This window comes from Nicrophorus vespilloides, unplaced genomic scaffold, assembly GCF_001412225.1.
Source record: "Nicrophorus vespilloides isolate i.1.1-1 unplaced genomic scaffold, Nicve_v1.0, whole genome shotgun sequence".
Taxonomy (NCBI): Eukaryota; Metazoa; Arthropoda; class Insecta; order Coleoptera; family Silphidae; genus Nicrophorus; species Nicrophorus vespilloides.
This window is the reverse complement of record NW_017097839.1, coordinates 31,752-54,767: the sequence shown is the minus strand read 5'-3', so window position 1 is coordinate 54,767 and position 23,016 is coordinate 31,752. Positions and strand designations below refer to the sequence as shown.

Here is a 23,016-nt window from a genome sequence, read left to right as displayed (position 1 = left end):
AAATAAGAACAACCTCCTTCTCTGCTGCTATTGGTCGAAGTTACTGACTCCGCCCATTGTAACGATAAATGGGAGTGGCTTACGTAAAATAGTTAATAATAAAACTTAAACATCTAATACTTCTATAAGAAATTCGAAAGTATAGACCACCAAGTTGACATTAAACGCCTGCTGATTCTCGTTGTAAACTGTGATGATTAAATAACATCTCTCGTTGAAATCGTTTTGGTTGCGATGTCTCTCCGAAAACTGCATTTGATTTTTATCGCAACGATAACATTCCGCAATCCTCTTACCTGATCCCAGTGACAGTGACGTTTTTGGTTAGTGATGTAATGAAAAAAAAAAAATTGTACAAGTCCATTATTTATTTATGTTTAACGACACGTTTTTTTATTTAATCCAGCCTAATTCGCTCTTCAGGTGCAGGGTAATTAAATTAGCATGAAGTGTGTGAAACTGCTGGGCAACAATCTAACCTACAAGTACATAGCCAGCAGCCTGTTCTCGAGAGGGATAAGGACATCGAATGCATGCCTCCAGCAGAATCACTATGATGCCCTGGAGATATCACCGAAAGCAACACAGGCTGACGTCAAATCAGCCTACTACAAACTATCCAAGGTGTACCATCCCGATAGGAACAAGAACAGTGAGGAGGCTCATCACAAGTTCAGAGCCATCTCCGAAGCCTACGAAGTCCTTGGCAACGTCAGGCTGAGACGTCTCTATGATAAAGGTAAAAAAAAAATTGGATTTGATCAATTCTTGTGTGGGGTTTTTCAATGTTGTGTTTTCAGGTGTGCATCATATTTCTGCAAATTCGAGACCTCAGCCAGCTTACGAAGAACCCGAAGACGATCCGACGACGAGGTTCTATAGGTCGAGGGAGCACAGGCACAAACCTCCACCGCCGACGGGTCGGACTCCGATTTACGATTTCGATGAATGGACGAAAGCGCATTACGGGGCGACGTTCCAAAAGGACAGGATGAGGCGAAAGCATACAGAGTATAAGCGAGTCGCCGAGGTCGAGGATAGCAACAACGCGAAGAGGGATCGCTTCTTGATTGGAATGGGCGCAGCGCTGATCATAATGTTCTACATAGTTTCGGAATTCGGAAACGCCGACAAAGTTACGTATCAACGAGGAGGGAACGAAATACCGTCAGATTTGAACAGGAAATAGTGAAATTTTTTAGTTTAAATCTATTTTTAATTTCTTCTTCTTTCGCGATGTGATAGAAATCAGGTTCACGCCACTCGACATTCATTTTACTTGTATATATATTTGTTATAAATAAAATTTACTTATAATTTTAATTAATTACTTAAGCTTTAAGTATCTCGTTGTATTAAGTTTAAGTAGAAATTCAAATATACGATTTATGCAACCAAATGTACAATTACAGTTTGAAACTTTGTAGACCAGTAAAGTTTGCATAAGTTGCAGATTTTTTTTCTTATATGCAATATCGTTTTGTTAACGTATCTTCGTAAAGTAAACAAGTTTTCAACGGTTTCCTTTGTATATTGTTTTGAAAAGTGTAAGTTACCCGTGGATTCGATAACAAATGAATAAACAAACAATTGCTTAGTCGAATTACGAAGTGGTCGTCAGTAAGAATGGAGAAGCAGCAGGAGAAGGTGGAATTGGAGGATCAGTTCATCCTTAGGCTGCCAAAGGTATTTCAGGATTTAATCCAATTTTGATTATATAAAATTCCAATAACGTGTGTCGCGCTTCAGGCGGAGGCTGAGTATGTCCATAAGGTGTTGCAAGCCAAGCCGAAAAAGCTGAAAAAAGTTCTGAGCTTGTCGTTCGACGAGGATATGGTCGAGGCCACCGTCACCGTAAGGAAGAAGCGGATCAAGGCGGTCCTCGTCAATTTACCGACTATCGTGGAATCCTGCAAGACCCTGAACAACGTGAACCTGTATAAAACGGCGACCATCTCGCAGATGTTGCTCTGCGAACCTGGTGAAGATCGCGAGAAGGTATTGGATTATCCGCACGGCATCGCTCCGCCGATGAAGAACGTGAGGAAGGCGAGGTTCAGAAAGACCACGAGGAACCAGGAGGATGCGAAGCAGGCGGCGGACATACAGAAGGAACTTTGCATGCTTCTCAGGATGGATTACGACGCGGTAAGTGCAATTCTCGTCTCGATTGTTTCAAATAACTTTCGTAATAATGGCAGGTGGCCACTAGATTCGAGATCATCGCTGGACCGCCTGTCGTGGAGACCCCGAATCCGATTACTGGTAACGACAACCTTCCCTATTACAAGATTTGCTACAAACGTGGAAACCTTCTGCTGACGAGAATACGTGAATAAATAATGTTTTATATCCTCTTTTTGTAGAAACCATGTTATTTGGAGCCCTAAGTCCATCCAACTCTGACGACGTAAGTTCCCAATCCATCCAGTAAACGAATCTTCAACACATTCCAACATCCTTTCACACCATCCACACCTCTTTCATTTTGTAGATATTTTAGTTGATTATCAGAGGTAATATGTTACTTTACTAATTCACTTATTGGTAAATCAACACGTGCACTTTTATACGTGAATCACCATACTAATGCATTTTCTTTACAGGATTCTTCCAGTCCTTCCACCTATGATATAATAGAATTCAACAATTAAATAATCAATATGATTATTTCTTATGCTTAAATGAATTACATATTATAAATTAAAGTTTTGGTAACGTATGATTTAGTCTTATTACAAAAAAAAAACCTTTTGATTCCTATACCATTCTATGTAAGTATTGATTTAAAAGAAGTAAAAGATATATCAAGAACTCTACTAACTATTTATGTTTCAGGTGATTGCAATTATCTAGTCTACTTTCAAATTGGAAGAAACAGTTAAAGTGTGATTTCTAATAGACTTAAAGGTAATGGCTACATTTTATATTTAAATTTCATCTTTAATATCTGATGTATTTTTATTATTTCAGAACATCTTCATTAAGAGAACAATCTTGTATACTTCAGGAATGCAAAAAGTTATGTTTAGGCTGGAAATGATTCATTGAAATGTAAGTTGATCTAATTTTAAATATTATGAAATCAGAGATCAGTTTAAAAGAAACAAGATGATTAAATTGATCTCTGATTTCTATTAAAATCTTATTAATGAGCTTAAGATGAAATTATTACTTAATTGTGCTTAGTTTGTATGTAAAGAGATGCATTTAAATGTAATTTAATCTCAGGTTTATATTTAGATGAAAATACTGGGTTTCAAATGCGAATACCCAAGTTTCTAAATTATCTCCTTAAATGTTTTTGGAGAAATTTGTCAGTAGTTTGTACCTAGTATTTGCCCGGAAAAGATGAAATTATTACTTAATTGTATTTAATTTGTATGTAAAGAGATACAATTAAATGTAATTCAATCTCAGGCTTATATTTAGATGAAAATACTGGGTTTCAAATGCGAATACCCAAGTTTCTAAATTATCTCCTTAAATGTTCTTGGAGAAATTTGTCAGTAGTTTGTAGCTAGTACTAGCCCGGAACCTTTGTGTACGAAATAAAACGATTAGATTCAAACATTATGCAGGTACAAATTTCGTTTTGAATTTGCAGATGTTGCGTTGGCTCGTCACCAGATGTCGATGGTGTGTCTTCGGCGGCAGATGTCACCACTATCGTCGATCCTGTCCCCCTGGTCCGAAGGAAGGATAGTTGAATGAAGCTACTGGAGGAGAGTAAAATGGCCGACTGATCGATAAATCGAACGCAGTAGACCCTCCGTGTGTTCGGTAATATTTTGGTGTAACGTAGACTGAATACGGTGTGTGCTGTGCGCTTTTAATCTGCTGCAGTTGCTTGCGGCGATGCAGTTATTTAGGAACATGTAGTAAACGTGCTCTCAGAAGACGAGCAACATTGTGCATTGACTCTCTTGTGTGTGTGTATGCTGCCCAGCCGAAGGCCAGCCTGTGTAGTTCCCCTGTCGAAAACAACGAAGGAAGGACGAGATTCTTCCCTGCGACATCGCATTGTCCTCCCTATGTGTGCAACAAACATCCCCTGCAGATTTCCTAAGGCGACGAGGTCCAAGACTGCGACGTCGGCCGATAATATAGTATCCACAAGGTACGTTACCCAAAGTTTACCAAGAGTTTATACCAGTAGTTTTAAGGAAGCAGGAGGAAAGAATGAAAGAAAGAAACGTCGCGAAAGTTACACCACACCAATCACACACACAAGTGTTTTGTTTTAATGCAAGGCTGTTGCGATTCCTCCGATGGTGCAGGAGCGGATTCTGGCAATTGTTCCGCATGCAAATATTTACATTTTGCACGATCGTCTCTCTCTCTCGCTCGCTCATTTGCACGCATCATTCGAGGAGAAAGAGACAACTCATCATCGGCTGATGATCAACATCATGGACATATTCGTTCGCCTTCCTTTCTTTCGGATGCCATTCCGTGTACGAAGCAGATTTTAATGTATTTTCGGGAGAAGCTGTCGCCGCATCTCGGGTTTGCAGGATGGAGGCGGCTGCACGGTTTTATTGCCGCCGCCGCCGTTTGCTTTCTATCGATTCTCAACTGTTGTTTATTGGCCATATTTACGACGCGATAAATAAATAATCTTTATGGCCGGTAATTGCACGGAACGCGGCCTGCCAGTTATAAACAAATGTCAGCGATGTGCCAAACGCGAAGAGATCGGCTATAACGAGCGTTGCCGTTACTCAAGAGAAAACCTTTGTTTTGTTGTTCGTTGTGATACCGAAATCTGCGCGGATAACATCATCAGTTCCAACAATTACCATTCAGTTTACAGCAACACTTTCAATAGCAATAGCAAAGATTTACAGATCTGTATACAAACACAACGCGAAACAAATTGATTTTTAATCATTATTTTGATTAATCCACAAATACAATAGCATCGTGCAAATAAGACTTCGTTTGCACAATTATATTCTTATACTTAACAAATTGTAAATTGGATACAACAAACTTACTCATTATAGAAATATAAGTTTATATTTAAGAAATGTTTATACCGTGTCCATGTTACAATAACTAAAGCTTCAAGGCTAAGAAGATAATGTCAGTAATTGTCTCACGAATGCGAAAAGTTTAAATGTATGGTAATACACATATGAAGAATCCGTAAACATTTTTGCCATTCTTACACATTTGTTATTATATTGAAATTATCTTTCTCGTGAAGAGTTTTAAGAAAGTTATTCTGTACATAACACTTAAGAATATGTTTGCTCGTGGTGTTTATTGATACAATAGCCAGAAGCCCTAATCAAATATTGATTTCTCTTGGTTCCGAACAAACATCATTATTTAAATGATTCCAAAAATCATGCAGCTAACGTTTATTACCCAACGACACCCACTTCTCGCCAAGTGTAATTCAAAAAAAAGAAAAAAAACTGTTTGTATACTGTACTTAATTACTTTTTCGTTTTAGTTCCTTCATTCATTCTTTCTTTCCGAGAGACCCGTTAATTGATGCACGGAAATGGTCCCACTAAATCTCGACAAAATATTCAAATTACTCATCCGGTTTGTTCTTTAATTACGTTTTCGTTCCTTGCTAATTGCTTCTCATCTCATCATTTTATTTTATTTTTTTTCTGGATAAGAGCCAAAAACAATTTCGATCCAGATTTTTGTGTTTGTGTATGCGTTAAATTTCTCTTGTTCGAATGAGATCAGCAATAATTTTTATTATCGCGATTCTCCGCTGCGGTTGTTGTTATAAAGTTGGTTGGTTTTACCAGATAATAAATCGCAACCGCATTACGTTTCGTTATTGTTTCCTGTTGTGGTAAAATAAAAATAAAGCGAGATAAATCAACAGCAATTCTTATTTGAATAGTTGCGAAATCGTTTTGTTAAAGTGTTAATTAATGTTTACGATTTGCGATAAACAATAATGCAATTCAAAGTTCAAATCAATTGTGAATTACGAGTGTTTGCGCTTTTTATGCGTTTAACTGATTATAAAGTAATTAACTGATTATGGTAATTACTGTTAAAGGTAAACAACAAAAAAAAAACATAAAATTAGATTTATATACGATTTTAATGAGTTTTTTTATTATTATTATATAGCGTAATTGTGCTTGAATTTGTACGTGATTCGTGGAAGTGACTGTGGAAATTACCTGGTTTGCATATTAAACATTGTACATTTTAAACATAACATTTGTTTTAACGTTTTGCTACAAATGGAAATACCGGATTGTTGTCCATTAGAAATTCGCAATTATTAAGATTTCGCAATTATCGTCAGCTTAACGAAATCAGTTACGTAAACAGTTTTAATGCAATTACCGCTCTCGCCGATTGATGCGATTGTTGACGAATCTTTTAACACCTCTTTGTTTATGTATCTTTATTAGCAAGTTTCGCGTTATTCGGGTGGCAATCTTCGAATTGTAAAAAGAAGGAATGAGGAAAAAAAAGGGGGCTGTGCACAGTTTACAGTTAGGGAAAGGTTTTGTCTGCCTGAACCTCTCGTAATTGTAACTGTTGATTTCAGTGATTAAGGTGGCATTTGTTCCGTGCTGCATGTGGCTTCCATGGAAATACCTTTTCTCCGGGCAGAAAGAAAGAAGAAAGGAGCGCCCATAAATTGTGCCTTGCCTTTGCCTTCTTCATCTTCTTCCCCACTTCAGCGCATAATACAGTCGAATTAGTCAGAATTTTCTGACTTGCATTATTATTATTATGATGATTCGCGAACGGGTGTTTATTTGTTAATTTGTTATTCGGATTTATGTAACAATTAGAGGATTGCGCGCGTGCTCGTATATCGATGCCATTAAGCGGCTTTACGGACAATTTCTTCTTCGCTCGCTGCTCGAAATCCTATTTATAGCCTTCGCGTGCATCCGCACTCTGGTGGTAGTAGTAGTCGGCATAGAAATCGGTAAGGAAATATAACGTCTATAAAAAAAAAGCGAACCGGCGTTAACGAGTTTCGAAATTCCCACTAAGTAATTAGTTAATTTTATTAAGCGTTGCGCGTTAGCTTCCGGATTTCATTGATTTGTTGCATAATAATTTAACAGTTTTTACATTACTTTAATCACATTAATTTGATCATTTCAATAATGAAAGAACTCTTTGCTGTAGTAAATCATTTCGAAGTGAAAGATCCCCTCGTGTTGTGGTTATCCATTTACGAAAATAAACAACCTTTAAGAAAGTGCAAACACTAGAAGTATTTCGGCCGGATGCTGTAACATCCGTTTTCGGGATTCAGCTGAATATTTCATTAATTAAGCCGACTTAAGCAGTTTTGTTTACAAACCAGTATAGATTAAATAGTGAGATTTTTCTACCAAGGTTTTCAATTTGCATCTAAATTGCATGGTTCACCTCTCGTTAATTTTTTTTTTCTTCTGGCATTCGAACCGTGAATACTTTAAGTTGAGAGCCCAGAATTTAGCTCTGTTTTTAAAATCAAGATTATAAAAATTTGCAATTATGGATATAAACAGTTTTTGCGATCATTGTCGTTCAACTGATATAAAGTAAATTAAATGTTTATAGGAAAATAGATGTTATCGTAAGTAAATATCGACAAATGATTAAGTAAGTGTTATTATTTTGTGTGTTCTGTAAGTAGTTAAGCCTACCAAATATTAATCGAGAATATTAAGTATTATTGTGTTCTCAAATATTTACTCGGACTTATCAAACTTTTGCAGTGATTTTTAGCTCGTCGTTATCATATTACACATGATGTCGTAAAGTTTACAACTTGTAGATGAGATCATGTTCGAAAATTTGTAAATCAAGCAGAGATCTCTCTTAAGGTGTCCTTTCATCATCATCGCAGTATAATGATTACATCTAAAGACTTGGTCTATGCGTCAGTAAGCGAGTTAGTTGTCAGTTGTAGTCGTGCGTTGTTTCTTTTTATTGGTAGTTTGTAAGCTTTTCTATTACTTTTCCGGGACCGTTATAATTGTTATTGCCGAGGCAATTACACGGACGTCGAGCATGAACCCCACGACACGCATATAAGCGCACAAAACACACAGTTTTATAGTTTACTTATTATTATTTTCGTTTCTTTTCTTTTTGTTCGGGGTGGGTATTAATGATGTGCCCGTGCTTAAACTGGGGTCGCCACATGTCTCCTCCGACGCGGCGATAATAGACTCTTGCGTTTGCGGAATCAGAGGGGTCGCCTCTTCCTCCTCATACCCATCATCTACATCCTCTCAATCCTCGTACAAACACTCCATCCGCATTCGTGACGGATTCACCTTATAAATATTTCATTTCGGAAGTCTGCTTTTTCTGTCCGCTGCGGATTATGTCGCCCGTGATAAATGGCTCTGAAGTGAAGCCAAGTAATCTCGATTTTGTTTGGCGAAGCTTTTTATTTGCTACAGCTGAAAGCTGCGACGACAGGAAACTCTCGCGACGAAACGACTCAATTCATCCTTTACTTATTATTTCCACGCGTACATTTACTAATCCGCGATAATTGTATGGGAATTTCGCGAGATTTCTTACATGTTTTCCGGTTCCGTTCTTTGTGTTCGGATTCAGCTTGACTCAGTCGCGGCGGTGCGGTGGTGAAGGAGGAATACATATATACATATAGAGAGAGAGAGAGAGAGAAAAGGACACCCTTGCGTGCTCGAGGGGGAATCTTTATTGATTTTTCCACAATACTAAGCTCCGCTAGTTTCGGCTCGAAGCACGGAACGTTTAACTTTAACTCCGAAACTTATCCGCCATTCTTAAGGTTTGTCATGTACACACAACTTCATCGAATCTAACTAATTGATTTATTTCCCTGTAGCTAACTACCTTCCACCTTCTCATAACATTACGACTCTAGATTATATCTTCCTAAATAATGACCTTCGTGTCTTTAAAAACCAGAAAAATGCATACTTGTTTTATATCCCAACGTTTTTAACAAATTGCTATATGTATTATTTGCTTGATGCTTAACCACTTAATATTATCACGAATTCTAATTAATTTGTGGATTCATCAAGTTTTGCTAATTGTTTGAAAGTTAGGAAAAGTTCGTGCGCCTTCATTAAAAATTGAATATTCCTAATGTAATAATTACGTAAGATTAGTTTCTTAATCAACACGTAATTGAAAAGTTAAGGAAATCTTGATTCTTCGTGGTTTCATTTAAAAAAACAAAAATGATCATCCCGTAATGGAGCATGTAATGTGCTTGGAAACGAAAAACGTGACAGTGTTATTAGTATAACCAGATGGAACAAAAAAAGGGGAAAAACTATATGTGAGAGATTTTTTTTTTTGGCAATTTCGTGGAGCGCGCGTGTCGACTCGCATCGGATACGCCCTGGGAGCAGATGTTATCCTTTGTTACGAGACCACATCGCATCCATTTTATTACGTAACGTTCCGCGCGCTCCTCTCTATCTCCATCACTGTTTCTCGCTCGCCCTTGTCGCTAAGTTGCACCCTTTTCAATTGGGGTGAAGAGCCGTGAACGATCACGTACCTACCTCCAACTCTCTCTCCCCCCTGAAAACGATTGATGCTGATATACCGACATATGCAGCACATACACAACCGGATTATGCAACCAATAAAAATAAATAGTGGAAGCTGCGATTAATACTTATTCATACGATTACAATTTCCGATTTTGCCGTTAACCTGAGATTAAGTTGTAAATTCGCATCAGTAAAGCGATACCAACTTGTTAAAACGCCTAATTTAACTTTGACAAGTGTTGATGACAAGTTTCGCAAATTTACTTAACTGAAAATGACTACAATTGTATTTACAATTTCATGCATATTACAGAACTTAAGTTGTAAGTTGTAAATATTCATCATCATCTGTAATGCGATATTAACTTGTTGAAAGACAGCGATTTACTCGACAAGTATTAATGGAGATTTGCGCAAATTTAATTAACAGAAATTTGTAATTTGATGTATATTACAGTATATTTGTTAAATGGAATTGTTAATTGTACTTTCAGATGCGCTTAATCTAATCTTGATGCATCAATCAAGATTAAGTTGTCAATGTTAATGGTTAAGATTGGAAGTTAACCGGTTAATTGATTAAGTGTGAATGTTATCCTTGTATCTAATGCTTCGGATTAATTGAGCGTTAAAAATAAAGCGGGTTTCGAAGTTCCGGTCCGAATGATGTTGCGCAATTCAATGAAACGAAGAACTGTTACGTCGTTGTTGTTGTTGCTGCTGCTTGTGTACGTAACGCGGAAAACGTTTTTTTTTTCCTCGTCAAGAAATTTGCGCAAACGGGGTAATTTTTGTGCTGCACGCGACGAAACACGTTCAGACGACGTTACATGTTTTGCGCTTCGAATACGGTGAAATAGGAGAGAACGTCGAAATCCCATTGGAATTAACCGATGTATATTAATGCATAATAATATGGGTGTAATTTGCGATGAACGTGTATGTATGCATCAATTTTCTGAACGAAGGAGTAATTATTGCTCGAGTTAAACGTGCCGATGACATAACTGGGCGCATTGTTTTGTATCTCCTCTCTTGTTTCACTCGCGCTTATCATCATCATCGTCGTTATTATTATTAACGAGAGAGAGAGAGACTCCGTGTTGCGCAATTAAACGGGACAAATTACCCGCGTACGTTCTCATTAATTACGTCACTTCCTGCGAGGCTGTTGTCATTAAGATACGAACGAAGACGCACAGGTGATCGTCTCCGACAAGTGATCTCAATTCTCGTAAAGTTTGCGCAAACTTCGTAATCAATTCAATGAAAATCTCATATTAATATTAAGTTAAATATTTTTACATTTTTTTTTTCCAAGATTGTTGAAATTAAGTAAATTGGATACCGAAAATTAATTAACATAAAGATGTTCATCATCATCATCAAGAAGACTCGTAACGTTTGCGCAAATCGAAAAGAAGTATGATTAACTTCATTATTTTGAAATATTCCAAGTAATTAACGATTGGTTGAATTAAAGAGAAAACAGTCGATAACGAAAATAAATGACGTTAATTAACGTGCTCGAAATAGAAATGCATAATTATTTGAATTTATTTACATTTTTAACTTGAAAGTGTACGCATTTGTTCAATATTAACAACAACAACAAAAAAATAATATTTAAGCTTCATTAAGAATCTTGTTCTTTTAATTATTTGATAATATATGTAATGACCCATTAAATATCTGAAGATAATTACCCTTGCGCGACTTTCTTCGGATTTTTTTTTTGTATTTGTTGAAGTGGATATTCTTTTATTTCCGAACGCTCAAAACCAGTTTCTTGCGGCGCAAATAATCGCACGCTTTTAAAAACTTCAATTTAACACTGTTAACTACAAACGAGTTCAGGTTTAATTCTCTATATATGTACACAAAAATTAATTTAAAAAAAAAACAACTAAGGTGAGTCTCTAGATTTTGATATAATAAATTAAATGCGAATTTACGTAACTTATTACGATAATTATTTTTTTTTAAAACGTGCAAATTTGTATACGAAATCGCGAATGTCTTAAAGATAACAAAAGAATGTAAGTTATATAACGAGTTTCCTTGATAAACGCAACTGTTACAATTATTTTTTACAGAAATTTGTGATTTGTTAAAGAGGAATATTGTTAAGTTGTGGTTGAGGATGTGTCATTCACTTCCTGGGTTTATTTCTGATTGTTGCATCTTGGTTACTAATGATGGTTTACCCAGAGGTGAAAAGATTTACATAGCGTGTTGAACAAATATTGATGTTTGTAGTTATCTCCTTGATTTGTTTATGTATTATTTATTTTTATGGTTTTTTGGCAATTTATTGTATTCTCTGTTTTGTATTTAGATTGAATTTACATTTGATGGTGTAATAGTGAGGAGTGAGAGAGAAATAATAATAATTGGACGCCGAATTTTGTTTATGTATATACTTTGCGTTTACGTGATTGAGCTCGCTGATGTTGTGTATGTTATTAGTTTGATGTAGTTTCTGTAAGTTGAAAAGTTTCTTGTGAAATGTGTATTTAAATGTTTAGAGCGGTCGAGTAATTTGCTCGTCGCTTTTCTTCGGAATATATCAATTGTACGTTCGTTCGTTCGACCGTTCGTTTATGGTCCCTAATGAATTCGTAATATAAAACTGTGCCGTGCCTGGAATATCTAATTCTAAAGTTTTGTTGGTGTGCTTTCTTTTTCAGATGGTGCGAGTTTATAGATAAGTAAAGGGCCTGTGCGCGGACCTTCCACGTTGAGGGATTAGAGAAAGAAGTATTGTGTGTGTGCGGCGGTGGCCGGCGGCAAGAGAAGAGGGCTCCTCACTCTCTATCTCTAACTCGCTCTAGCACACCACTGCCCGCGCCCTTTTTTTCACTCCGAAAAAAAGTGTGTGTGTGTAAGAGAGAAAACGGTGCATCCTCTGCCCTCTTCCCTATGTTTTCACATACTCTATCTCACTCCGACTCTCTCGGTTTTTTGAAACGGTAGTGCTTCGGAGGAGCGTCAGAGAGGAAACTGAAGAGGAGGCACGCACAGAGAGACAGACATACACACAAATAGTAAACCGACGGCGGGAAGATAAAGCTAGAACCAAACAAACAAAGCCTAGCTAGCAAACACAGAGACAAACAACACAAGCATATATATATACACGTTATAAAAGAAAGAAAGACAATAGAGAAGTACGCATAAAGTGAAGGAAACGAAAATGGCTCAGACGCAAGGTGAAATTAGGGTTGGTCCCAACAACCAGGTAAAGGACATTTATGTACGTACTCATGACGCAAAACACAAAGACGGTAACATTTATCAAAATTGATTTTTATTTTTCGTTTATTCTCTCTTACTCTATTCTATCTGTTTACTATCTTCTTCTACCAACATCCTGAACTACCTCCAGAAATAAGGGTACTACAAAATATTAACACAGTCGAAGTACATTAACATTTAAGGTACAACAAAAACAGAGGTTGATTTTCTTCCTCGAAAGTGGATTAGCTTATGGTTTTTGTAAAAAAAATAGGCTTCAACCTTGTGTGTGTGCGGGGAGGAGGTCGGTTTTTCAATTCGTAGAATTGCAAAATCTCAATAACGAATCTTCCACGAATACTCTTCAGCTGACGTTTATGTTTCTTTGGACTTCATCCAAATCTAACAAATCTTTCCTTCTCCCGCAGAGTTTATTTATGATTGATACTTAATCCCCGTCCGGCTGCGGAGCACGCGCGTAATGCAAATAATTGTCTAGATTTCAGAAATAAGTCTAGTTAAAAAGAATTTAGAATTTAGATTAGTGCATTACGAATGCGGCATTATCAATTAATCGGAACGCACTTAAACGATCGTTAATAGTATTCGCTACGAATGTATTCATTACAGTATTATGAATGCACTTAAGCGCTCATTAATACTGAGCGTAATTAGCGAACGACGTAAGCAGATAATGAACGTCGCGTTTCGAATTTCGTTCGGACTTTAAGGGTTGTCAAATCCCCCTTAATCCGCGCTTCCCATGCGGTGACGCACGCAACAACACGACGTTTTGTTATGTAAATATTCCTGATATTGTTTGTTGGTTGCTGGTTTGTTCCTTATTTTCGCTGTCTCTACCACCTTGACATTTTCGTAATGATTTTGTTGTTGATCTAACGGTTTTCCGCGTATTCAGGCGCATTCCAACTAATGGATGCGTTTCAATCTTTATTCGTTGAATTCAGTATATAATAATAATATCATCATCAGCGTGTTATTTTTCGTTTTGAAATTCTTCCGTCCTTTGAGTGAAATTTTCAACTCGCGTTTTATTGGTCAATTAAATTTATTGCCTCGTAAAAATCACGGAGCGAACAAACTAAATTAACTCGTAATTTATCGAATAAACAAATTAACCCACATGTCTCTGACATACGCGCGCGTATGTACATGAATTTATGCAGTTACAGCGAGCCTCGTTAATTATATACGTGTATGTACGTAAATAAATTGGCTGGATTTGATGATGTACTTCGATGATGTTGGTTTTGATTGATTTTTTTTTTCAATTATTTGTATACTCCATGAAATCTCCTTTATTTCTTTCCCAAATTTATAACTTCAAAATTCGTATTTTATTTTACTCTTCTCTCTTCCTTCTTTCCTTTTCTTTTCTTTTAATTATTATTATTTTCGAACAATTGGCATGACTTGTATTATCTCGTAATTGGGCAGACTGCACGACTATAAACGTATTTTACTTTTGAGATACAATACTCGTAAGATATTACATATGTGAAAAGAGTACTTCGCATGATGGTGAACTCTGAAAGAGAGAGACTAGTTACCATACTAACATACTACAGACGTAACTCACCCATTAAAAACTAACATTCTAGTACTAAGAGAGAGAAATTAAAAAAAGACATGTGTAGTAGTTGGCTTTTATCGTTTAGTCTTTGGCGAATCTCGGTTTGTAAGCACTTTTGTTAATTGATGTCGATATGCAGGCTCGGTTACCAGATTATAGGCCGGGAATACCGCCCGATCAGTTGCCGCCTGATCCGGAGCACAGCAGGACAAGAGAGGAGCTCCGATGGATACCAGCTATGACCTTAGACACCGATTTGCTAATGTATCTTAGGGCTGCACGTTCGATGGCTGCATTTGCTGGCATGTGCGACGGAGGTTGTCCAGAGGACGGAGCGAACGCAGCTTCGAGGGACGATACCACCATTAACGCGTTGGATGTCGTAAGTTTGCTGCACACACATACACACAGGGCAAGAGATGCTGAAAGAACCTGTGAAGAATCTGTGCTGGATGACTAAGATGTTGATTACTGCTTGCAGCTTCACGACTCCGATTATGATCACGGCCGTGCCCTTCAATCACTGGTCAAGTGTCCGGTGGCGAAGGGTATCCATCAGAAATGGAGTGAGGAGGAGACCAAACGTTTCGTCAAAGGCTTGAGGCAGTTCGGGAAGAATTTCTTTCGAATCAGGAAGGATCTGCTTCCACACAGGAACACGGTAAGATCAGCCCCACAATCACACATCCATTCATCGCGACGACGACAACAACGATGACTAAACCTCTGCCACTAATCGTTCTTTGCAGCCGGAGCTGGTGGAGTTTTACTACCTTTGGAAGAAGACACCGGGCGCGAACAATAACAGGCCGCACCGAAGGCGAAGACAGGGATCGCTCCGGCGAATTAGAAATACTAGAAATAGTAGAGGGGGTAATAATACACCACCTACTTCAGGTGACTATAGTTTTAACTGTTCCATAGGCTTTCAAAAAACGTTTTCTTTTGATTTGATTTTTATGTTTTTTTATTTTCAATTCATTCACACAAACGCTTTTTGGTTTTCTCGCTTACACACGCTTATGGGATAAGTATTGCATGCATTTAATTTCTTTTTTTTTTATTATTATTATTTTTTTTTCAACGATTCATCATCTTACTTTTTTTAAAACAAAAATGTGCGTAGCGTTTCAGGTGGATTCAAGTCAAATTGTAAGCCTCGGAAATTGACTTTAGCCCTTCTGTGATCGCTCCACGTTCGGTGAACCACAAATAAATTTGACTTTCATAACTTTCATCACACACGGCCACACATATTAACTTTAACTTGGGTGCTTTGCTCTAGGTCTGCAATGATTAATTAATACCTAATACCTACCAATGATTGTTCGAAATTCCCTGATTTTTGGCTTCCTACAATCATACTCTAATTATCTTTACACCTTTACATTGATTTAGCATACAACTGTCATCTAGTTTTCAACCAAGATTTGATTATTTTCTCATTTACGGTTGAAAACAAGCTCATAGTAGTATTAAAATTTGAACATGTATTAAATTCTGAAGTCCGGTATTTAACTATCTTCTAGATATGATTTATACTGGACTTTAGTATTATGATGGAATGCCATAGCAACCCTGATAACTTTCATAAAATTGTATTTCAACTTTCGTTGATATGATAAATTTTGATTTGATACCTGTCGATAAAATACGCTGTAGTAGCGCGTACAAAACACTTGAAATACATTATGGTGTGGTTATGAAATATCCTTAAAAAAAATATATAACTTTTATGTGTATCCTGATGTTAAAGGTATATGGGAGAATGAAAACCGTCGCTCGGAATAAAAAAAAAGAAATGTGGCTCGAGACATTGCATTAATCGAAACTAGTCCATTATATTTCTTTGTGGTTTTTAATAGTGTATCACGATTCACGTAACATCCGCTTGCGCATCACTCGTTGTTTCTTATGAATTCATGATTTTATATTTATTTGATTCTTTTCGTTCTTCTACAATGATGTCGTTGTGTAGTTTTTTTGTTTGTTTGTTTCTGATATAATATATACGAGCTTGGCTCTAGCGAATCGAAGGAACTAACGTGTGCAATTATATTTAGGTCGCGGCAATAATAGTACCCCGACGGAAACGGAAAGCCGACCCTCTCCGCAGCCTGGCAAGGAGCCCGGCGAAACGAGTTCCGTCACGGAAGACGACAATGATTCCGAGGATGATAGTGATAGCCGCGAGGCCCAGTACAGATGTTCCCACTGTTTCACCACCAGTAATTCAATACTCCTTCTATTTACATCACCGCACCATTTGCTAATCGTTGACTTTGTTTTCCTTCTTTTTTTTTCTCTCTCTCTTCGCATTATTAGATTCGCGCGATTGGGCGCCAGGTGGAAAGGATCATTTAATTCTGTGTTACGACTGTAGGACACATTTGAAGAAGACCAACGAGTTGCCACCGATTTCGACGCCTGCAATTAAGGAGTCGAAGGAGTGCAAGGATTCGAAGGATGTGGATAGTCCGGACGCTAGTCCGCAAAGGATGCGAACAAGGAACAAGGCTGCCAAGGAGCAGACCAATAATCGGGCAAGGCCGAAGCGCGGAACCGAGACTCCGGAGCCAAAGACTCCTGTGAAACAGACGAACAGTCCGATGGAGAAGAGCAGCGGAACGCCGAACAAGAAGAAGGGTAAAGAGAAGGAAACGCCTTCGAAAAGTCGGAAGCGGCCGCAGGATAAGTGCGATATCGAGGAGACCGAGGAAAAGGACTTGGGTATGTTTAAGAAGAAGCGGGAGAGGGCCGAGAGCCCCTCGAGTATTACCACCGATTCGGGTTCGATAAATGATGAGGTGGACAACGCGGAAACGGAAACCGAAGTGCCTGATGTACCGACCCCGGTGTCTACACCCACCACAACGTCAGCAGCTGTCGTGACCAATGTCGCAACGATAACGCCCAGCACACCGGAACCGAAGATTGCTAAAGTCGAGATGATGGACACCTCTGAAAAGCCTATAATAGCTGCGACTACAGCAGTCACCCCATCGGTTCCAGTGATAACGACTGCGATACCGCTTCCAGCCGAAACAATGCCGCTCAACGTATCCATCCGACTGCCGGATGATCTCAACGAGCGCAAGAATTTGATCAAACGAAATCTAGACCTTACTTCCGATCTGAAATTCGGAACGGAGAATCTCAAGTATGCTGAGATCAAAAAGGAGCCACCCGTGAAGCAAGAGGTGAAAGTCGAGGAGATTATTAAGGATGAACCAATGAAGGAGATGATGATGAAGGAGGTTAAGGAACCGGAGAAGTTCAAAACTGAGTTGATAATACCAAAAATAACTATGGATAAGGTGATCGTTAAGGAGGAGAATGATAGCAGCGAGGCCCTGAATTTGAACGCAAAGGACGACTACAAGGAACCCAATATCTTTGTGCCCAACCTCAAGGAGTTCGGCATGAAAGATACGCCGCTGAATCATCTTCCCCCGAATCATCCTCTTAACCTTAAGGACAGCATGATCGAAAGACCCAAAGAACAGATACTGACGGTGAATCCACAATTTGTGAAGGAACCAGGTAAAACAGAGCCGTACTCGTTCCCCAAGGAATTGAATAACCACGCGATAAAGGTTGAACCCAGGGACGAACCGATGGAGTTGACGAATCGACAGGAAATGTACCCGCAGATTTCTCAGCCGCTCAATATACCTACGGTAATTCCTATGGCGCATTACGAGGAGGAGAAACAGAGAGAGAAACAGCAACAACAGCAGCAGCAACAACATCAGCAACAACAACAGCAACAACAACAGCAACAGCAGCAGCAACAGCAGCAACAACAGCAGCAGCAGCAGCAGCAGCAACTACAGCAACAGATGGATAGACCAGAAAGATTGGATAGGCCGGAAAGGTTGGATAGACCTCCGTCGGATTTGAATCTAAATGTGCCACCAATCGGGCAACCACCGCTGCCCAGCTTGATGCAATCGAGCAATTTGGTAACGATCGGGGGTAATCCACCAATGAACCACTACGGTTTTATGCCAAACTATAATCAGCATTCGCCACGAGAGAAACCCCCGAGTCAAAATGAGCCGCAGAACCTAAAGATCAAGCAGGAAATCTCGGAACCACTGCCGTTGTCATTGCCGTTGCCGTTGCCACCGCCGCAGTCGCAGTCCCTGTCACAGCAGCAACAACAACAGATGCAGCCTCAGCCATTCGGAGTTCCCCTTTTGGCTACGTCTGTCAACGTGCCACCAGTGCCTGTTTCTTCAGGTGCTTTTGGACCGCCGAGTATTCCTAATCCTCTGCAAAGTTTGAAGGATGTTAAAGTGCCTGGATTCAGTCTGCAGAACGCTGTGAATCAAACGTTGAACGAACGCCCTCCGTCCGGACCCAATATCGATGCAATAAAGAAGGAACCAGAGTTTGTGCCGTCAGTGTCTTTGCCGCCGCCAAGTGCTAGTCCCAGTCAACCGCCTCCTGAGAAGAGTCATACCCCGAAGACGACGAGTAGCACGCCCACACCCATAATCAATGTATCTCAAACGCCGCCTCTTCGTCAGCTGGGTACAAATTCACCTCAACCCATGTCCAATCATTCGGCTGTCAATCTAATCAGCCCGACTTCATCTATTGGATCCACGGGACATCCGTCGTCTTCAATGCAGCAACCTCAACCTGGCCATCCTTATGGCGGACCAATGCCTCCGCCTCCCCACGCCATCATGCATCCATCGCTCTTCGCACACGCGATGCACCAGTTCCATCCTTATGGATACTTTGGATATCCATACTCTCCATACGCGATGGCTCAACCGCACGCGATACCGCCGCCTACGAGCAGTGCGAGGAACGATCCGATCAAACCTACGATCGAGACGAGCACCACAATGTTGGCTAGCCACAACACGAGTTCTACTTCCAGTCTAACCACGCGCAGGGAAATCCGAGAACCCGACGAGCACGGCTTGGAAAGACATGCAACTCAAGTGAGTATACCTTTATTTTGTAGACAGTTTATTCGATACTCATTTCTATTATTATTATTTATTGCAGGAGACGACGATGACGCACCAGCAGAGCACTTCGCATCACAGCGCGGTGCATCAGAGCACCGAGAAGCACAGCTATGGTGGCGGCAGTAACCATTCAATTACAATATCCCACTCGACAAGTTCGAGTTCTAGTCAAAGTGTACAACACAAAGTCAACCAGAAAACGATGGTGAGGACTGCCTCGCCGCACAACGCTGCCGTCTCGCAGACGACGACTACTGCTAGCTTAAATCACTCGTCATCGTCGAACCACCAGCACACTCATCAACATATCCATCATCACGAGCGATTGTCGCCCGGAAACCAACTGCTCAACATGCGTCATGTTCATAAGCCACCCTCGCAACCCCAACCGCAGACACCTCAAGCGAATCCTCATCACTTGATGATTCAACCTCCAAGCCTTGGTCATCATCCGCAACTTGGGCCTCCGTCTATGGCCAACTCTTCCTTGGAAGCTTTACGGGCACACGCCGCTCAGGCAGCCGCGAACATGCAGCAGCAGCAGCAACAACAACAGCAGCATCAACAACAGCAGCAACAAATGCATCCACCGAATCCATCCCCGATTATACCTAAAATTGAGGAGGTTAAAATCGAACCGGAACCTGAACCCATCCCTGAAGACGAGGGTCAGACTAGTCCGCTTGGACCACCGCGCGGACCCTCGCCGGAACCACGCATCGAGGATTCCGAATGCCATCGAAGCCAGAGCGCAATGTATAATTTTAAAATTTTCATTATTCGTTGATTTATGTTAATTTACTTTATTTTCTGTTTTTCAGATTTTTGCGGCACTGGAATCGTGGCGATTACAATTCGTGTACACGCACGGATTTGACGTTCAAGCCTGTTCCTGACTCTAAGCTCGCCAGGAAACGGGAAGAGAGATTAAGGAAGCAGGCGGAGAAAGAGCGCGAGGAGCGCGACAGAGCTCAACAGCAGCAGCAACAACAGGCAAGAAAGATTGCTACTCCCGATAAGCCGGACGTGAAGCCGCCTTCACGTGGACCCTTGGAAACAGTTACCGCCCCTTACGAGCGTTTTCCGCGTCCGGGATTCAACGACACCCCAGCCCTTAGGCAGCTTTCTGAATATGCGAGACCACACGCTGGCTTCAGTCCAGGTAAAGGTAAAGGGCACATCATTCATTCTAATATTACTTAATTCTCAGTGGTCGGAAACCGATTCAGGTTTACATTCAATATTATTACTGTTTTCTCGCTATTGTAATATGGTTGTTTGTGTTTGCCTGAAAATGTAGGTGTTTGACCATTGGTTTAATTCATTCATCGATCATCATATTAACAACGACTAAAACTGAATGATTTTAATTGAATGTATGTTGTATTTATTACTGTTTTTTTGCGCTTTCTTTAGGTCACATGCCAAGGTCTTTGATGCCACCCCATTGTATAGATCCGATGATTCAATACCAGTTGAATAATATGTATGGACCTGGTGCAAGAGAGCGCATTGAGCTCGAGCATCTGGAGCGCGAGAAACGCGAGAGGGAGATCCGCGAGCTGAGAGAGCGCGAATTGAACGATCGTCTCAAGGAGGAGATCATGAAGAGCGGAATGAGGGCGCCCTCAAACCCCATGGACCCGCACTGGTTGGAGTTCCAACGACGTTATGCCGCGGGTCTTGCTGGTCCCGGCGGACCTGGCATGCCACTACATCATTTAGCATTCTATCCGGGAGCTGGTGGTAGCGCACAGCTCAGCCAGTTGGAGAGAGAGAGGTTGGACAGACTCGGAATTCCACCGCCTCCCGGACCTCAAGGACCGCCCGGTGCACCGCCTGGACATCCGCACCATCCAGCGCACGCGGCACAACTGGAGGCGGAACGATTGGCTCTTGCCACAGATCCAATGGTAATTGGTAATGTTCTCTTCGGCTTGCACAAGTTTAATCCACACGGTCAACAGGTTCGTCTACAAATGGCTGGGATTTCTCCGGAGTACCATGCACACACTCATGCCCACACGCACGCCCACACACACCTACACCTGCATCCGCAACAGCAGCAGGCGCAGCAGGAAGCCGCAGCCGCGGGATTCCCCCTGCCAGGTAAACGTCAGTGGGGCTCTAATTCTGATCGGAATTAACGATTAACCCAGAACATCTAAAACTCATCCTCTTCTCGTTTCAGCTTCTGGAGCACCAGGTTATCCTCGTCCAGGTATGATCCCGGGCAGGGAAGGGCCGATGGGATTACATCATCCGGAACTGTTGGGTAGACCTTATGCTGATCAGCTTGCCCATCAGGTAAGAGCGGTAAGAAAAAAATCGATTTTTATACAAGAATACAAAAACTACTAACACCTAACACATGAGGCTTCTAATATCGAAAATTTATAAAGGTATTACCTTCAGTATCTTTTTCCATGATATTAATCGCCTCTTGCATTGAATTATCTACATATATATAACCATGTACTTTTTTTGGTATAAATTTATTGTACCGAAAATTTTTCGTATTGTCTTTCTAATTAGGCTGCGACATATGAACAATTACAGAGGCAGATTTTGATGGAGCGCGAGCGATTCCAGCCACATCATCCTTCAATCGTGGCGCAACACGAAGAGTACCTGCGGTAAGTCCAACCGAAATATTTACATGCAAACTCTCCACAAGTCTTCCATATAAACTTGTGGATAGTTTTGCATTCGATATTCATCATATATTTCATTTGTTTTGTAATTGTTTCTTTAGAGGAATGGCACCGCGAATGTTCTCTTTTCTATAAAAACAAAACCCTTAAGAGCTTAAACCCGAAGACGTCTTAAGGTGACGAGAGCGCTTGGGCTGTTTACCAAAAAAAAAAGAAAGATACAAATTAGAAGACAAAAGAATATTGACGTAGTTTTTGGTGAAAATTAGATAGATAGAAGAGACAGACAGAGAGAGAGATCGAGCCGTCTGCGTCGTGTGTGTGTGTTGTCTATTCGTGTTTTTGTTTAATGATTTACAGACAAAGGGACCGCGAGATGAAGGTGAGAGCACTGGAGGAGGCGGCGAGAGTGTCGAGGCCTTGAAGATGCAGCAACCAACCATCGCGACTCGACGCATCCAAATAATTTGAAGGGATGACGAGAGGATTAGCGACGGCACAAATTAAGTTAGTCTTAGGATGAAAGAGAGAGTTTAGGGATAAAGCAGTAGGCGTAAAGTATTTATTAATAATATGGGAGCGCAGGGGACAACCAATCCTCTCAAGAAAACAACAACATTGCGCGCTGGACTTTGTACATAGTAAATAATTTACTTATATATTATATTATATTATATATATATATACACATATGTAAACGTATACACGAAAAGACAAAAAAATCAACAAAAGAGATCACCCGATGTACATAAAAGCATGGGATTTAAAGTCATTAATAGTTTTTAACGTAAAAATGAGGATTAATATTCGATACCAACACCAGTAAAACATTCGTATATAATATATAGATTTACATATAAATAAATATATATATATACATACATACATACAGAAACAACAAAAAAACATAAAGAAATAATAATAAAATGAATCACACACATAACATATATTATATATATTTTTTTAACGTCAACGTTTTATTTTGCGCAATTTATATAATAATGATAATTCTTTTTTATACGTGTACAAAGGAA

At 39.8% G+C, this 23,016-nt stretch overlaps 3 protein-coding genes across 14 annotated transcripts; all 3 read left to right on the top strand.

The window, feature by feature from the left end:
• The first annotated feature begins 140 nt into the window (after window positions 1-140).
• On the top strand, window positions 141-1,323 carry LOC108561137 (dnaJ homolog subfamily C member 30-like). 3 transcript variants are annotated; one of them, XM_017918948.1, is made up of 3 exons: window positions 141-323; window positions 424-739; window positions 801-1,323. In XM_017918948.1, the coding sequence occupies exons 2-3, from the start codon at window positions 445-447 to the stop codon at window positions 1,187-1,189; spliced, it is 684 nt and encodes a 227-aa protein (XP_017774437.1). In that variant the 5' UTR covers window positions 141-323; window positions 424-444; the 3' UTR covers window positions 1,190-1,323. The 3 variants fall into 3 exon arrangements, with proteins under 3 accessions (XP_017774437.1, XP_017774434.1, XP_017774436.1); XM_017918945.1 differs by having other exon boundaries at window positions 143-323; window positions 407-739; XM_017918947.1 differs by having other exon boundaries at window positions 143-332; window positions 407-739.
• A 303-nt stretch (window positions 1,324-1,626) lies between these two features.
• Window positions 1,627-2,454, top strand: LOC108561126 (transcription initiation factor TFIID subunit 7-like). Its single transcript, XM_017918923.1, has 4 exons — window positions 1,627-1,686; window positions 1,750-2,148; window positions 2,202-2,265; window positions 2,367-2,454. Exons 1-4 carry the CDS (start codon window positions 1,627-1,629, stop codon window positions 2,432-2,434), a joined length of 591 nt encoding a protein of 196 aa, XP_017774412.1. The 3' UTR covers window positions 2,435-2,454.
• Window positions 2,455-3,707: 1,253 nt separating this feature from the next.
• LOC108561127 (arginine-glutamic acid dipeptide repeats protein) lies at window positions 3,708-22,653 on the top strand. Of its 10 annotated transcripts, none has more exons than XM_017918929.1 (14): window positions 3,708-4,120; window positions 12,197-12,747; window positions 14,477-14,719; window positions 14,819-14,998; window positions 15,087-15,234; window positions 16,401-16,565; window positions 16,663-19,298; window positions 19,366-20,084; window positions 20,150-20,496; window positions 20,745-21,241; window positions 21,296-21,443; window positions 21,520-21,644; window positions 21,864-21,964; window positions 22,343-22,653. In XM_017918929.1, exons 2-14 carry the CDS (start codon window positions 12,703-12,705, stop codon window positions 22,404-22,406), a joined length of 5,418 nt encoding a protein of 1,805 aa, XP_017774418.1. In that variant the 5' UTR covers window positions 3,708-4,120; window positions 12,197-12,702; the 3' UTR covers window positions 22,407-22,653. The 10 variants fall into 10 exon arrangements, with proteins under 10 accessions (XP_017774418.1, XP_017774420.1, XP_017774417.1 ...); XM_017918931.1 differs by having other exon boundaries at window positions 12,197-12,762; window positions 15,087-15,210; XM_017918928.1 differs by having other exon boundaries at window positions 12,197-12,762; window positions 20,150-20,490; window positions 21,296-21,437.
• Window positions 22,654-23,016: the final 363 nt, after the last annotated feature.